Source organism: Erinaceus europaeus, chromosome 18 (genome assembly GCF_950295315.1).
Source record: "Erinaceus europaeus chromosome 18, mEriEur2.1, whole genome shotgun sequence".
In the NCBI taxonomy this organism is placed as follows: domain Eukaryota; kingdom Metazoa; phylum Chordata; class Mammalia; order Eulipotyphla; family Erinaceidae; genus Erinaceus; species Erinaceus europaeus.
This window is the reverse complement of record NC_080179.1, coordinates 61,816,138-61,834,745: the sequence shown is the minus strand read 5'-3', so window position 1 is coordinate 61,834,745 and position 18,608 is coordinate 61,816,138. Positions and strand designations below refer to the sequence as shown.

The following is an 18,608-nucleotide window of genomic DNA, read 5'->3' as shown; positions in this document are numbered from 1 at the left end:
CCCCCTCTTTGTCTTCCCTTCCTCTCACCATTTCTCTGTCCTACCCAACAATAACGACATTAATAATAACTACAACAATAAAACAAAGACAACAAAAGGGAACAAATAAATATTTTAAAAAACATAATAATGTATGATATTCAAGTCATTTACATTTGAGTCACTATGTCTAATTTCCTCTATTTCACCCATTCTATCTCTTGACAGATTCTTATTGCACGATTTTGTGATTCAGCAGTTTTTCAGTACCACCTGCATAATTAAATGATGGAGATTTCAACTTTTTTATTGCGGCCAGGTGCTAGCACACCTAGATAAGCACACATAGCACTCAGCACAAGGATACATGAAAGGATCCAGGTTCAAACCCCTGTTTCCCCACCTGCAAGGGGTGTGCTTCACCATATGTGAAGCAGGTCTACAAGTGTCTATCTTTCTCTCTCCCTCATTTCTCAATTCCTTTCTGTCCTACCCAATAAAATGGAAAGCATTGCCTTCAGGACCAGTGAATTTTCTTTCTGATTCATTTTCTTTTTTTTTTTTTTAATAATTTATTTCTTTATTGGGGAATTAATGCTTTACATTCAACAGTAAATACAATAGTTTGAACATGCATAACATTCCCCAGATTCCCATTTAACAATACAACCCCCACTATTTCATTCATCATTTTTCATGGACCTGTATTCTCCCCACCCACTCACCCACCCCAGAGTCTTTTACTTTGGTGTAATACTCCAATTCCATTTCAGGTTTGACTTGTGTTTTCTTTTCTAATCTTGTTTTTCAACTTCGGCCTGAGAGTGAGATCATCCCATATTCATCCTTCTGTTTCTGAATTATTTCACTCAACATGATTTTTTCAAGGTCAATCCAAGATCGGCTGAAAACAGTGAAGTCACCATTTTTAACAGCTGAGTAGTATTCCATTGTGTATATATACCACAACTTGCTCAGCCACTCATCTGTTGTTGGACACCTGGGTTGCTTCCAAGTTTTGGCTATTACAAATTGTGCTGCCAAGAACATATGTGTACACAGATCTTTTTGGATGGATGTGTTGGGTTCCTTAGGATATATCCCCAGGAGGGGAATTGCAGGGTCATAGGGTAGGTCCATTTCTAGCCTTCTGAGAGTTCTCCAGACTGTTCTCCACAGAGGTTGGACCAATTTACATTCCCACCAGCAGTGCAGGAGGGTTCCTGTGACCCCACAGGGTACCCTCTCCAGCATTTGCTATTGTTACCTTTTCTGATGTATGACATTCTCACAGGAGTGAAGTGATAGCTCATTGTTGTCTTGATTTGCATTTCTCTGACAATCAGAGACTTGGAGCATTTTTTCATGTGTTTCTCGGCCTTTTGGATCTCTTCTGTGGTGAATATTCTGTCCAAGTCCTCCCCCCATTTTTGGATGGGGTTATTTGTTGTCTTGTTGTTGAGTCTGGCAAACTTTTTATATATATTGGTTATTAAACTGTTATCTGATGTATGGCATGTAAAGATCTTCTCCCATTCTGTGAGGGGTCTCTTGGTTTGGGTAGTGGTTTCTTTTGCTGTGAAGAAGCTTTTTAATTTGATCTAGTCCTATAGGTTTATACTTGCCTTAGTCTTCCTTGTAATTGGATTCGTTTCATTGAAAAATGTCTTTAAAATTTATGCGGAAAAAAGTTCTGCCAATATTTTCCTCTAAGAATCTGATAGTTTCTGGTCTAACATCCAAGTCCTTGATCCACTTGGAATTTACTTTTGTATTTGGTGAAATACAGTGATTCAGTTTCATTCTTCTGCATGTTTCAACCCATTGTTTCCAACACCATTTGTTGAAGAGACTCTGCTTTCCCCATGTAATAGTCTGGGCCCCTTTGTCAAAGATTAGATGTCCATACGTGTGGGGCCTCATTTCTGGGCTCTCAATTCTATTCCACTGGTCAGTGTGTCTGTTCATGTTCCAGTACCAAGCTGTTTTGATGACAATGGCCCTATAATACAGTTTGAGATCTGGGAGTGTGATGCCTCCGGTTCTGTTCTTTTTTCTCAAGATTGTTTTGGCAATTCTAGGTCTTTTCTGGTTCCAGATAAACATTTGTAGCATTTGTTCTATTCTCCTAAAAAATGTGGTTGGGATCTTGATGGGGATAGCATTAAATTTGTAGATGGCTCTGGGTAATATATTCATTTTGATGATGTTAATTCTTCCAACCCATGAACATGGAATATCTTTCCACTTCTTTGTGTCTTTTTCAATTTCTTTGAGTAGTGACATAATTTTCAGTATACAAGTCTTTCACTTCTTTGGTTAGGTTTACTCCTAGATATTTTATTGTTTTTGTTGCTATAGAAAAAGGGACTGATTTCTGGATTTCAATTTCTTCTAACTTAGTGTTTGCATAGAGGAATGCCACTGACTTTTGAATGTTAATTTTATAGCCTGACATCTTACTGTATTGCCTGATGATTTCCAAAAGCTTCTTGTTGGATTCTTTAGGTTTTTCCATGTATACTATCATGTCATCTGCAAATAAGGAGAGTTTGACTTCTTCTCTTCCAATCTGTATGCCTTTAATTCCTTGCTCCTGCCTGATTGCTATGGCAAGAACTTCCAACACTATGTTGAATAGTAATGGTGATAGTGGGCAGCCCTGTCTAGTACCTGATCTGAGGGGAAATGCTTCCAGTTTTTCACCATTGATTATGATGTTGGCTGTAGGTTTGCTATATATAGACTCCACTATCTTGAGGAATTTTCCATCTATTCCCATTTTTTGTAGTGTTTTGATCATAAAGGGATGTTGTATTTTGTCAAAGGCTTTCTCTGTATCTATTGATATGACCATGTGGTTTTTGGTCTTGCTTTTGTTGATGTGGTGGATCACATTGATTGATTTACATATATTAAACCAACATTGCATGCCTGGGATAAAGCCCACTTGGTCATGATGAACAATCTTTTTGATATACTGCTGTATCCGGTTGGCTAGTATTTTGTTCAATATTTTCGCATCTATGTTCATCAGAGATATTGGTCTGTAGTTTTCTTTTTTGGTTGTGTCCCTGTCTGCTTTTGGTATCAGGGTAATGTTGGCTTCATAGAAGCTGGCAGGGAGTATTCCAGTGTCTTCAATCTTCTGGAAGACTTTTAAAAGTAGAGGTACTAGTTCTTCTTTGAAAGTTTTGTAGAATTCATTTGTAAAACCATCTGGTCCAGGACTTTTATTTTTGGGAAGATTTTTGATAACTTTCAATTTCATTAGCTGTGATGGGCCTGTTCATGTTATCCACTTCCTCTTTACTTAGTTTTAGAAGTTGGTAGGTATCTAGGAAATCATTCATTTCTTCCAGGTTCTCTAGCTTGGTGGCATATAGTTGTTCATAGAAGCCTCGCATGATATGTTGAATTTCTGCAGTGTCTGTTGTAATATCTCCTCTTTCATTTACTATCCGATTTATTTGGGTCTTCTCCCTTTTTTGTTTTGTGAGTCTGGCTAAAGGTTTGTCGATTTTGTTTACTCTTTCGAAGAACCAACATTTACTTTCATTGATCTTTTGTATGGTTTTCCTATTCTCAATGTTATTTATTTCTGCCCTAACTTTAGTGATTTATGTCCTTCTGGTTGCTTTAGGATTCCTTTGTTGTTCTTCTTCTAGGTCTTTAAGATGTGCAATCAGGCTGTTTATTTGTGCCTTTTCTTGTTTCCTAATGTGTGCTTGTATAGCTATGAACTTCCCTCTTAGGACTGCTTTAGCTGTGTCCCAAATATTTTGATAGCTTGTGTCTTCATTTTCATTGAACTCTCGAAACATTTTGATTTCTTCCTTGATTTCCTCTTTGACCCAGAAGTTGTTAAGAAGTGTACTGTTGAGCTTCCACATTTTGGGACTGTTACTAATATTTTGTTGATTGTTAAGTGTTAGTTTAATTCCCATGTGGTCTGAGAAGATGCTTGGGATGATTTCAGTGCTCTTGAATTGGCTGATGCTGTCTTTGTGGCCTAACACATGGTCTATCCTTGAGAATGATCCATGTGGATTTGAGTAAAATGTGTATTCCAGTTTCTTGTGATGAATGACTCTGAAAATGTCCAATAGTTCTAGTTTATCTATCTCTTCATTTAGCTCCCTTATGTCTTTACTGATTTTCTTCCTGGATGATCTGTCAAGTTGAGAGAGTGGGGTGTTGAAGTCCCCTACTATGATTGTGTTACTGTTAATATATTGCTGTAGCTCTTTCAGTAGAAGTTTGATGTATTTAGATGGCTTCTCATTGGGTGCATAGATATTAATAATTGTTAAGTCCTCTTGATTGACTGATCCTCTGAGCATTAAGTAATGTCCATTCCTATCTTTTTTAATCTTATCTATTTTAAAGTCTATCATGTCAGATATGAGAATAGCTGTTCCTGCCCTTTTTTGTGGGCCATTGGCTTGTATGATAGTTTTCCATCCTTTCACTTTAAGTCTGTGTTTGTCTTGTTGAGTTAGGTGAGTTTCCTGTAGACAACATATTGTTGGGTTGTGTTTTCTGATCCATCTTCCTACTCTGTGTCTTTTAATAGGTGAATTCAGGCCATTGACATTTATTGATATCAAAGATTGAAGATATTTTAATGCCATTCTTGTAGAGTTTTAGAGTGTTTTGATATATGTCCTATTTGTGGTGGTCTGGTTGTTTATAGGAAACCTTTCTGATTCATTTTCATTATATTATCAATATTTATAATATACTATTATCATAAAGAAATAATTGTTTTCATACTAATTCACAGAGATAGATATTAATATTAAATGGAAATGGTGTTCAAGTAGAGATGAATCTTATAAGAAGAAGGGCAAATGCTAGAAGAAGAAGTGGGTACTTCATTAGTGATTATTTCTTATGGAAATCATTTTTTCCCAACATTACCATGTATGTTTGAGATCTGGGATAATACTGTGATAATTAGAAATTGTAGAAGTTTATAATAATATTAAAATAAAGGCTGAGTTTGAGGTAGAAATACAAACCAATTTTTTTTTTTTTACCTCCAGGGTTATCCCTGGGGCTCTGTGCCTGCACTGTGAGTCCACTGCTCCTGTTGACCATCTTTTTTCCACTGTTGTTGTTGAACAGGACAGAGAGAAATTGAGAGAGGAGGGGAAGACAGAGAGCTGGAGAGAAAGACACCTGAAGACCTGCTTCACCACTTAGCGAAGTGACCCCCTGGCATGTGGGGAACCAGGGGCTTGAACTGCAATCCTTATACCCGTCCTTGTGCTTTGCATTCTACTTAACCCGGTGCGCTACCACAAGGCTCCCCAAACCAATGTTCTTTAACACATGTCTAACTGTGAATCACGACTATGAATGAGGTACTCCTAGACAAAAGCCTAAAGACTGAGGTCTTGAGAAAATCCAGGGGAAAACAAGAAAAATAAATAAATAAATGGAAACCTAGGGAAATATATGAGCAATCTCATTTTGTGGCAGAAAATAGCGCATTGGATACTTGGGAGATGGGAAGATCTAGTACAGTCTGAGAGGTCAGGAAAGTGTGACTAAAATTTCACCCATGTTAATAGACAATCTCTGACTCCAGAAATGTAGGGAATTGTGAGGATAGGGTAGAGCTTGGCAGGACCCCCCCCCCATTGAAAGATGGGTGCCTGAGGGGCATGACCAATCCTATCAGTCTCTCTCTACTAAGAAGTCTAGCAAGGAAGGACATGGCCTCCAGGATCTGTCCCGCCTATCAGCCTCCCTGCCTCACAATAGCCCACTCCCTTATTATCTACACAATCATTGTTTTGCGTGAAAGTCCCCTCCCTACTTCCCCACCCATTCCATTCCTTCGATCATATCTGATCTATCTTCTCTCTGCCCTCAGGACCCCTCCCTCTCTGGCTGCTGGGTGCTTCCTTGTTCCTTTAACTGATTAAACCTCTTACTCAACAATTACTGGAAAAGTCCTGACCCTCCCCAGACCCTTTGCCTCCCTACCATATATGGTATACATGTCACTTCTTCCTACAATCCCTTATAAACCCTGCTTTGCTGTTCAATAAATGGATTGTTCATGAAGCATTCCCCGGGTCATCTCTTGTTGCAGCACTAGCATTGGGTAGTTAGTTCCGCTGGCTCACTCCTACTGCTCAGGAACATTCTTCTGGACCTCCGCATTTGGTGCACAACAGAGTTGGTAAGCCAGGATTTATTGCCCAGGTAAGAGGCCTCCCCACAGAAAGTCCAACACAGAAACAGAAGCTAAGTAGCTACAATAATGTTCAGAGATAGATCACATGTAAAGTAGGGAATCTGTAGGAATTCTTAGTGAGACATTTATTGATATTGACTTATCACATTTGAAACTATCTGCAGTCTGTGAATTCACCCGAGTTTCTATTGCTTTCTACACTTCCTCATTCTTTCAGTTTTTAGCAAAAAGACTTTATGACATGTTAGAAGGTAAACCTGAGGTTTAGATTATAAATGCAATTTCTCTACCATTGCCTGGAGAAAAATTTTAAATATATCGTCGTTCTCAGAACAAAAGTGTAAAAGATATTCTCCAAGTTGGGGGTAGATAGCATAACGGTTACTCAAAGAGACTCTCGTGCACGAAGCTTAAAGTCCCAGCTTCAATCCCTTGCACTGCCATAAGCAGAGCTGAATAGTGCTCTAATAAAAAAAAAAGAAGAAAAAGAAAAAAATTCTTTATATCTGGACTATGAAACATGGAGCAACATAACTTTTAAGATGATGACTTAAAATCTTTTTAACTGAAGTAGCATTTGTTTATAACATTATATATATTACTGGTGAACAGAATTATATATCAGCATCTGGTTATGCTACATTAAGTTCCCCACTAGAAGTCCAATTCCATTCTTCATTATATAATTGACCTGGTTCACTTGATTTATCCATCACTTCTTCCTTTTCCCTTACAGTAACAATTAGTGTATTTTATACTCTAAATGCTTGTTCTATTTACTTCATTTGTTTTGTTATCTTATATGATATGTATGAGTGAAATCATTTGTTTTTTACCTTTCTCCTTTTGAAATGCACACACACACACACACACACACACACACACACACACACACACACACGTATATATCTTAGTAGAGGAGAGTAAGAGAGGGGGGAGAAAATTAGAGCATCAGTCCAGTATATGTAACTTCAGGGATCAAACTCAGGACATCATGCTTTTAAGTTCATCGGCCTAATCACTATGCCAACTGCCAGGCTTCCTTCATCTTAGTCTTCTAAAATTAATTAATATTTTTATTTATAAAATTTTCACCCTTTCTTGAATTCTCATGGACATTGTTTGATGTGTCTTTTTTAAGCTGTCAAATAATAACAATGAAAATAATAACCTATTTTTCTGAGCTCTTCACAATGTAGTGAAGTCAATAAGTCTCTTCAAATGTTTCTTTTTAATCTGCAAGCACTGCTACAATAAAGGAAGATGACTCATGGCCTATAAAAGTCTTTAAAAGGTCACCTTTATTTAAACTTTTCCATCAAACACCTCTAGCTGCTTATGGAAATATGTTGGCATGATTTGAAATGTTAACTTTTCCATCAAAATTATTAATGGCCCATATATTTAACCACTCAAAAAAACTAATATACATTATCAAAAGAATTTTAAAAAGCACAATATCTGCAAAGTAAAAAAAAAAATTGTTTAAAGCGATTTTCCACTACAAATATGTTTTCAAATATGTTTTCACTCGAGAGGGTAAAATTAAGAGTTACAAGTGTTAATATGATTTATTTCAGTTTTCATCTTCAAGTACCTTTAAATAAAGAGGTTCAGTGGTAGTATCTTAAAATTCAGTCTATGGGCTCTTACAGAGGAATTATGTAAACATCAGGTGCCTGCTGATGCCCTAAAGACAAATGCTTAAGCACTCTTCCAAAGCAAGCGGAAGTGGTAAATTTTATAAAGTTGAAAAAAGGTAATTCTTGGTACATAGTTACTTTTTATTTTTTCATGGAAGCATTTCTGTCACTTTTTTGCAATTACAGTTATTCCTCTTCCTATATCAGAATAGGAATTATTAACTCTGTAGAGTGAATTAAAATCAGTCCTAAGGGAAAAAATATATATATAGGGAGTCTGGGTGGTAGCACAGCAGATTAAGCACATGTGGCACAAAGCGCAAGGACCAGCGTAAGGATCCTGGTTGGAGCCCCCAGCTCCCCACCTGTAAGGGAATCGCTTCACAGGCAGTGAACAGGCAGGTCTGCAGGTGTCTATCTTTTCTCTCTCCCACTCTGTCTTCCCCTCCTCTCTACATTTCTCTCTGTCCTGTACAACAACAATAATAACTATAACAACAATGAAAAACAAGGGCAACAAAAGGGAAAATAAATAAATAAATATAAAATTTTAAAAATACAATATGACACTCCTCATTTGATATAATTCTTAGCTACATAGAAAGTTTTGACTACAACACTGGAATAAGAAAAGGTGAAGCTAAACTACTGAAAAGTCAAGTTCATGTTGAGGATAACAGGCTGAGTTATGACGTATAATGCAGTGGATTTAACTCTGGCCTCTACTTTTCTCTGTCTTTCTTGACAAATGGCTCTTGGAAAAAGTCTTAGGCCATCAGTTTTGAACAATGGCCAAAATGACTATTTAAACAAAAGAAGAGGAAGTAAATTTTCTTAGTCAGTACAGATGTAATTACCAGTTGCTAATGGAAACATCATATAAAAGATATTTCAAAATTATAGATGGACTCCTATGCCTTTAGGACACAGTATTACAGATCTTAGAATACAGGTGTATTTTCTCTTCCATAAGTGTTTATGTTCCCCGGTCTAGGTGGAAGGTTACATAGTCTATTTACTCAAGCATCTATAAGGTCCAAACTTTGACCTTGATCCTTTTCTACCTCATTATTATGGCACATAAATACATAGTTGAATTTTATGAAAGAAAAAATGTATTTCATATGCAATAATACTTTAAAATATGTAGACTTTACAATATAAATATGGTATACACATATATTTACTTGAAAAGTCCTTGGTAATGATTGGAATTGCAAAGTAAAAGTTATTTTATATTATTTATTTGAAATAACCTATGTAACCACTAGATGTCACCCTTTTTTAAGCAACAAAGTTGCCTTTGCAAAGTTTGCATTAGTGGCAGTTATATTCCACTACAGGCTAAAAGTTGGCACCACTAGAATTAGTCACTCTGACAACACATAAAAAAGGAGTTTTAACAGCAAACCTTTACTGGGTTTCCTGTAAGGAGACTTTTTTTTTCCAGTTATTCTTAATTTGAGAAGTCAGTCCCCCCAAGTCAGTTAATTAAAATGCAACAATAGATTAATAAAAAATATAAAATGAACACACATAAAAGACCTCATTCAACATAGGGCATCATTACAATGGTAAGGTCTATGCAAAAAAGGATTCCAGGAAAGGGGACTTACACTATCAGTTTTTAAAGCCTCTTGAAAGGTGCTCGATTATAGGTATAAAACTATTTATCATCTTAAAGGTTACAAAGCCACCTCAGGATTTATGTTTTCTATTTTAGAGAAATGGTACTTTATAGAGAAAAGTCTATAAGTTAATAGCATATTTACAGTGAGGTAAAAAGTACTTCCAGCCTGTTTGTATGGCTCACCTATCATACTTAAGTGACTCTGCTTAGACCTTTACATACATCATTCCACTTTTATCCTAACAGCACCTACCTATGAGGTGAATAATAATGTTACTTATTTAGAGCCTAGAATACTGACAGGTCCAATTTAGGAACTACGACATAACCAGACACAAATCTGGTCATTCCAGACTTTTCATTCTACTGGGAGACTTAATGGTTACTTATAACATCTAGAGGATGTTGGGTTCTAAAAAAATGAGGCAGGTCTGAACACATTTCAACTTTTATTATTATTTTTTAAATATATTTTCCCCTCCTAGTGCCTCGTCCATGATGAGCAAATATGAGTGGTAGAACTGTCAAGTGTAACAGGCCTATGTTGTAAGGTCAGGGCTTAACTTCTAACTCTTTCTCTAAATTTGTGTAGATTACTTAACCACTTCTGCCTGCTTTCACATCAGTCTCCCTGGACTGATAAATGTCAGATCCTCTAATACAATTTAAATAAGTGGTAAGTAGTCAGGGAGATTACTCCTCTCACAAAACAAGCATCTTATGACATATTATCTGTATGAAAGACAATCATGCTTGCTCAAATAATATTAGTAGAGTTTGGTAAAAATGAAAAGAATACTTTTAAAATATGCATAATTTCTCTCTAAGATAATATATACTCTCTGTTCTTTTCATTGAATTGGGGACATGAGGCTAAATTTAATGCACTGAAAATATATTTGAGGAAGAATTCTGTCTATTTACATTTAATTTTGAAAACCTGAAGACATTTTAGACTTTATCAGATGAGATACAGAAAGTCATCTTAACATTTCTAGGATTTAAATTCCTAGGACCTCAGAATGTGATATGCTTCAAGCTTTATTACTAATTCAGCTTTACTTCTTGTGAAGATTATGTCGCCCATTCAATGACTGCATCTCAGAAGACAATTTAAATATTACTACTTATGAAAAGTCTGGATAAACACACCTTCACACATATTCTGATACAACAACTTTGAAAAAAAAAGCCTCAGAGTATTATGTCTTTAACTTTACACCAGATAAAAATAAAAGGGAATAGTTAGTTCTCCAGTCAAATAAAAAAATCTATAAATGTGTTGGTGTATCACATTTGCATTTATACTTGCTCAGAAAAAGTGAGGAGAGTTATTTAAAAAAGAAAACCATTGCTTTTTATGTAGTCAGTCTGTTGTTCATTTCTCAGTATCTTCAGTTTTCATGGACTATAAAATTCTTTAGGGCAGAAGATATTCCTTACACGACCATTATATAATGTTTCTAACTTCAAAGGTAGATGTAATTTTAATAATACCAGACCACATGTAAAACTCTATTAGGTATAGTTCTGGTTGTCTTTGATTTATTCATCAATGTGAGAAATCCAAAATTTCCTAAAGTCTAGTTTCTGGAAGAAAAAAAAAAAAGTAGTTTCTCTGCATGAGGACATCTGCTCTCCATGATTACAGTGATTCATCTTTAACATTGAAGCTTCCCTGTTAGTGACTAAATTTCATTTTCCACCAATTGAATCATTACGGAGGCATTTATTTCTGACAAAGCACATCACTGCTAATAAAGTCATAAACTAATTGTTAACAATTAGTTTCTTATCAGATAATATCCTAGGAACTCGGAGATCATGAAAATAAAGTGTATTATTAGTGTAAATCAACTTATTTATAAGCAAAGAAGAATCTGTAGATTGTACTCACGCAGGTTTAATCGTCTGGGCATTTTTTTCATGGACAAAGGCACCAGCAAGACCTCCTGCTCCTGAATTTAAATACTGGATTAAAAATAAATTAAGTTGTATGTGTTCACCCGAGTATGTAATGAACATAAAGAATGTAACCTTGACTTTGTAAATAAAATTCAACTTTGACCAGTTTAAGTATGTGATTATTAGCAATTATATTCTAAAACAAATTATCAGATCACTGTATTCAAAGAAAAATAAATGGAAAGTGTATTATCAATTATGAATAAGTAGCTTTTGCTATGGAGGGTCAAACTTAAAAATGATAGTTTTATTTTTTTACATTACTAAATAAAAAAAAAAAAAGAAAGTATAAGAACCCAGGTGGTGGTGCAGTGGATAAAGTTTTGGAATCTCAAGCATGAGGTCTGGAGTTCAATCCCTGACATCCCACGTATCAGAGTGATGCTTCGATTCTCTCTCCTTCTCTCCCTCCTGCTAATAAGTGACTCAGTCGTTTCAAAGTATTTACAAATAAAAGTATATATATGAGAAAGGTAGGAGGAGAGAGAGAAAGAGCCAGACATCAATATGGTACATGTGCTGCTGGGGATTGAATCTCATGCTTGAGAGTCTAGTTCCTTAACCACTGCACCACCTCCCAGACCACATAAAAGTATATTTTAAGTTAAAAGCAAAATGTTGATTTCATCCATATGCTCCCTGCCAAATATTTAGTCTTCACATATCAGTATAGGGCCAGAGATGTATTTCACTGTGTAGGATGTTTGCATTGCATGCATGCAACCCAAATTTAGGCCCCTAGAGCACTACATTGGAGGGATTGTAGGAATGGAGGAAGCTTTGGTGTTGTGGCGACCTCTTTCTCTCTCTTACTTTATATAAATAAAAAGATGATCTGGAATAGTTGTACAAGTGAAAGATCCTAGTTATATATATTTTATTATAATTTTGTTTATACATATAGAAATATCACATTAGGACAATCAAAATAAATTTAATATAAATATTGGAATTTTTCCACAGTCCCCCCTTGACTTTTAAATAATAACCTAAAAACTCAAGAATTTAGTGCATAGAAATATCAGGTTTTAAATATCTGTTATACTTATCTACGATATATAACATTATTAAGAAAAATCAGAAAATATAGTAATAAAGCAAAGGAGAATGCAAGTAGAATAATCATACTTGCCAATGTATCCTGCTTTTTATTTAGAATGAGGTCAATGTGGAATAAAAATATATATAGAAATTAACTAGCCCGTACCTTATAGGAACACCAGCAAGCAAAATCAACTCCCCAGTCATGTAAGTGGAGTTCAACATTTCCAACAGCATGTGCTAGATCAAAGCCAACAAAACAACCCTGGGGAAGAACAGAAGGGCTGGTCAATGACTAGGAATTGTAAGTACAAACACTTTTTGAGATTTTTTTATGACAAATAAATATGGCTTATTTATTACACTGTGTGAATATCAATTCTTGAAAATACCCAACTCATTCAATTCAAAATGGTCAAGTTCTCCAGGTAGAGTGAATGACTTTATGTGTGAGGCTGAGGCAAGATCCTGGCACTGTATTTGATGGAACTCTGGTGCGTTTCCTTTCTCTCTTCCTCTCCCTCTTCCCTCTCCCTCTTCCCTCTCCCTCTTCCCTCTCCCTCTTCCCTCTCCCTTTTCCCTTTTCCCTTTTCCCTTTTCCCTTTTCCCTTTTCCCTTTTCCCTTTTCCCTCTCCCTCTCCCTCTCTCACTCTCTCTCTCTCTCTCTCTCTCTCTATTTCATGAAATAACTAAATCTTTACACAGTCCTTATAAAAGCAATTTCATAAGCAGTGATGGGTACAACAACTGTCATTCTAGCATCAATTGAGGCAGTGTGGGCATCACTGGCAGTCACAACATGTCAAAATCACTTATCTGCAGAAGGAAACAAATAATTTCACTTAAAATACTTCTTGATTAAGACCCAGAAGATGACAGCATTGGGAGGAACCCATTTTTCTATGTATTGGGCTCTGAATTTTACTCTCAGCACCATGTCGGAGCACCAACAGAACCCCATAGAGGATGGAGAAGTGCATTGTTCTTTCTCTCTATAAAATGTACTAAAACTTGGGTCAGGTGGACATCGGTGTTATTTCCCATGCAGAGGCTGCAGGCATGTTTCCCAGCATTGATTTCTTTGTTTTCTTTTGTTTGTTTTTAAACCTCTTTGGTAAAGCTGGAAGATTAAATCTGGCTATTAAATCTCAATACTTTAGCGCTAATATTTCGAAGGTTGAACATGGGAAGTACTATAAAATAATTGACTATACTGTACTAAAGGATGACAATTGTTCCAACGTTAATGTACTTGTGTAGTTGTTTGAGTTTTAAATGAACTAGCCATTTTTATTATTTTTTTTACATGAAAACAATTAAGACACTGTAATTCATGTGTGTATGTTTGACCAACATTCTTTTTCAAATGAAGGAAATTATAGCAAGTCATAATATTTGCTAGCAACAAAAAGAAAAGTTGTTTTTTTCCCCCCTCAGATAAATTGAGACAACAAAACGGGAGGGGAGGAAGAAGATGGTACCAGTGCAGCAGAGGCCAGATTTGAACAAGGTCCATACACATGGCCAAAGCAAGTAGATTACCCAGATGAGTTACCTCGCTGGTAAAAAATACTACTAATAATTTTTTAGAGAAATTCAATTTTTGGAAAAGTTGTATTTGTCTTATTTGTGTTACATAACCTTGTAAATATAGCACATTGTAGTAAAAGATGAAAAGATTTTGAAACTACATGTAAGTCAGTTAAACAATATTTTCTCCCCTTGTTATATTGGAGGAAGCTTCCATGATATGGTGTCTTTCCTTCTTTCCCTCTATCACTTTCTATATCTAGATGTTTCCCAAAGACGTGAAGCCCCAATGATAAAAACAGAAAATAATTTTTCCACATGATCAAATGTTAAAGAACCAGTAAACATATTTTAGTGTTACAAACTACATACAGTTCAGTGGTTTCTTTTTCCATTCCAAACAACTACACCCAAAATTCTCACTTGTCAAATTCTGGTGTAATATCATATCATATATCCACAACTAATATATTGTCTAGCTATCTGCACAAGGACAAGTTTCTTTCATTTTGGTATAGCCATGCGGGGAAAAATAAAAAAATTCAATGTAGATACAGATACAAAAGTAAAAACAACTATTTTCTACTAATCCAAAAGGTAGAGATTTGTCAAATAAAATAATTTCTCAGAAAATATAATATGATCTCCCCAACAGTTAATTGTTTCTTTGAGTATGTATTATATTTGTTTCTGTTACTGTTATAATAATACATTTTTCCTTCTATTTCTTATTGGATAGGACAGAGAGAAAGTGAGAAGGGAGGGGCAGACAGACGGACAGAGAGAGAGAGAGAGACAGACAGACAGACAACTGCAGTGCTTGTTTCACTTCTCGTGAAGCATCCACTATCTGGTGAAGAGTGGGGCCTTGAACCTAGGCCTCTTGCACATAGTAACATGTGCGCTTAACCCCATGTACCACCTCCTGGCCCCAAAACAAGCCTTTTAAAACTTCATTTTAGTTACAAATATTGTACACTCAAACATAATATCAAAACTTTTATTTTCTCAATGACTTTTAAAGACTGCAAAATCTTCAGGTTACTAAAAAGTATGAGAACAATAACTTTACTCCTTCTAACTTGGAGCCAATAGAAATTTTCAGTTTATTTAAACTTAATCCAATTTCACATTGATATTTAATCAAATCAAGATTTGTGATATATATGGCATTGATACATATAGATTGCATTAATGGTTCTGTTTATTGTGCCTTTTCCTGTTTTTCGTCACATGACTTTTCAGTTTCTTTCACTATGGAGTGCATATATTCCTCGCTCATTAGGGATCAGCCAGGTAATTTGTTCTCTCTCTTATCCTCTTCCAACATTTTGAGGAGGTCTTGCTTGGGCAAACCTGGTAGCCCAGATAGAAGCTGAAAGAAATACAGAGTTGTCTTTACTTGAGTTCAGTCTGGAATTGCTTACTCAGCTGCTCTCCTTACCTCTCTTTACATGAACATAGATGCCACAAGTGAGATTGTATGACCATCTGACCAAGATCTGAACTAGATACTACAGCAGCTGCTATCAAGATGATTCATTAAATGTCCACGTTTGGTACTGAATTTCAAAGTCCACTTCTATTCTACCCTATGTTCTCCCTACACAATGACTAAGCCACTGTTGGTTTCTTAACAATCTGAAGTCTATTTTGTAATAGTTACTTATTTCTTGTATTGTTCCACATATTTTATATTTTCTTCTAGAGGCATTTGTTGTTCTAAGGTAAAATTTAACCTCTCTTTTCATTCATTTCTCAGGAGCACAACTTAGAGCCATAAATGTGTATGTTTCAAATTTTACCCAAATAGTAACTTTTAACTTAATGACTAATCATCAAAACTATTTTGGTTTCTTCAAGTCAGAATGTTAAAAGATTTACATAGATGTCATGGTGATACATTTTCTGTTAAGGCAACTTTGTTCATGAACACGAATTAAAAAAAAAACTTTAATCATTAAATTGGCTGATAATATGTTTTGTAAAAATATTTAACCTTTGAGTTCTTCTATTGTTTGATTACTATGTGCTCATGTAAAATTATGTTTTCATAACTTGATATTTCCTACAGCTTAGAGAAACCAATTTATTGATAGGAGTTTCAGAAGTAAATAAATTATAAAAGACTGATCGTAGCACCTCTTAAGGATAAATATCCTCAAAATATGATCAAAGGTACTTTCCCTTCAATAAAGGGACACAGCTATAATCCATTTTAATAAATACATTTATTTTTGAACAATTCAGCTTCATTTGTTGAAAGTTCTGGCCACTTTCAGAAGCAAAATCCAATAGCTAGAACAGAAACCATATGGCTAAGTCTAAAATATTTATTATATTATGTGTTACAGTAAAGAATTGATGACTCTTTCCCTACAGTCCTAGTTTCCATAAAGAAACAATATATTTAAGAGCCAGTTAACTATAGATTTTGCTAATTATGATATAATGCATAAGCATTTTATTAATAAAAGCATTTTACTGGGCTGGGGAGACATCATAATGACTATGCAAAAGACTCTAATGCCTGAGGCTCTGAGGTCTCAGTTTTAATTGCCAGCTGAGCAGTGCTCTGGTCTCTGCCTTTCTCTGTAACTCTCGTTAAAATAAAGTAATATACAAAAGAAAGAATTTGAGGAACTAGTTTGTGCTTTTTTCTTATTCCCTACCAAAGAGCAATGCATGTCATCAGTAAATGAAAGCCATTCTACTATATTTTGGGGGTAGTATGGAAGAAATAGAATTAATCTATAACTAAATTTATAGGTTATCCAAACCTAGATTTGCAGAAAGCCAGTGGTAATGTTGGTTTTTACACACACAATTTTGTTTCAAGACAGTCTTTTTACTAAAGATACTCTCTCTCTCTCTCTCTCTCTCTCTATATATATATATATTAATAAGAGGTAAACCAGAGTATCACTCTTGCGTATATGATGCCAGAGAGCAAACTCAGCACCTCTCACTTGAAATTACATTTGGGGGAAAAAAGTGGTCTGAATTTCTGAATTTGAAATCTTTTTCTTTTTTCCTTTTTTTTCTTTGATTGACACTTCTAATTAAAATTATATTTATTTTTTAATGAAGCAAGTCTTATAACCTAACTTTTAATATGTGTTTTTATATTCCATTTTTCTTAGAAAATTGAAGGGAAAAATGAGGTTTTATTTTATCATCAATTATTCATAAAGAATGATATAATGAAGAAACCATGACACTTCACCTACAGTATCCCAGTATTAAAAGCCCTGTGGTCACATCTATCGTATGACATAAAACAGAACACGCTGCTTCTGCAATGTGTATTAATGCACATACAATTCTTTCCCCACTGGTGACAGAAAACCTTAAATTATTAAAATGTAACTATTTTTGAGGATCCGTAGATACAAATTTAAATAAGATTGTCCCAAAGCGATTTAAGAAAAAAAAAAGTTTCACTAGATGGCAGCATCTTAAAAACAAAAGGACCAAAGAAAAGAAGCTAAATAGTGCTCTACAATCTCTTTGTAACCATTAGGTTATTATTTTCATTATTGTACATCTAAAAGTATGTGAAACTATACAAGTAAGTGAAAACTCATAATCCTCACAGGAATTCTTATTTCGTACAAATTTAAGTAAAATATTTTTCAACAGAGTTTTAAATTACCATAGAAGTGCCCATTCACACTGTGCCACCTTATTTCTATTAACAATTCTCAGAGGACTGCAGAAGCTTGGAGGAATTCGGAATACCTTCTGTTTTACTTCAGTGGGTATTTCTCATCTCACACCTGATTATGAGACTTCCTTTAAAGGATCTCCATCCTTTTAACTTTCCATTTAATTTACAGTCCTTGATATGGTTCTTAAAGACTAGTTCTACCTATTTCCCAGTCTCAAGTAGACATATCCTCATCTTTTCTGTTTTTTAATCTTTTCTTTTTTTTAATTATTTTTTTATTATCTTTATTTATTAGGCAGAGAAAGCCAGAAATCAAGAGAGATGGGGGCTATAGAGAGGGACAGATAGACACTTGCAGCTCTGCTTCACCACTTGCAAAGCTTTCCCCCTGCAGGTGGGGACTGGGGGCTCGAACCTGGGTCCTTGCTCACTGTAATATGTGTGCTTAACCAGGTGCGCCACCACCCAGCCCCAACTTTGCCCTTTCTTTGAGCATTCTTTCCCCTTCTTTTGCCCGTGAAGTTCAGATTGTGATCATAATTACTGTGGGAAAAGTGATTTGTCCAGCACTGTCCTCTCTCTCATCAAACACCCTTATTTATACATCCTCCCCCCTCTTTTTGAATATCTTCCAATATTTCTGCTTTCTGTTTTTACACAATGTGAACATAAATAATTATTTAGTAAGTAAGTAAATTATGGGCAAGTAAAGTAGGAATAAAATTATTTAATAAGCAGTCTCTAAATTTAAGTTAAACTTGAAGAGATTGTTATTTGAGGTCATTTACTTTTGTTGCAATTTCATGAGGTACACCATTTTTTCAGACTTGGCTTCCTTTAAAGTGAAATTTCTTGAACAAATAAACAGTACAAAGTTTATTTAAATTAAACATTGAGTATCACATGTTTGTGGTCTTGTCTCTCACAAGCACATTACTA

At 35.2% G+C, this 18,608-nt stretch overlaps 1 protein-coding gene across 2 annotated transcripts in view; it reads right to left on the bottom strand.

The window, feature by feature from the left end:
• KYNU (kynureninase) overlaps window positions 1–18,608 on the bottom strand; it is a 126,244-nt gene that overhangs the window by 35,405 nt on the left and 72,231 nt on the right. For both annotated transcript variants that reach the window (XM_007539668.3, XM_016184899.2), the window contains exons 9-10: window positions 12,636–12,734; window positions 11,361–11,434 (exon numbers count right to left, since the gene is read on the bottom strand). In XM_007539668.3, the coding sequence (XP_007539730.2) occupies window positions 11,361–11,434; window positions 12,636–12,734 (173 nt within the window). The remainder of the gene's footprint in view (window positions 1–11,360; window positions 11,435–12,635; window positions 12,735–18,608) is intronic.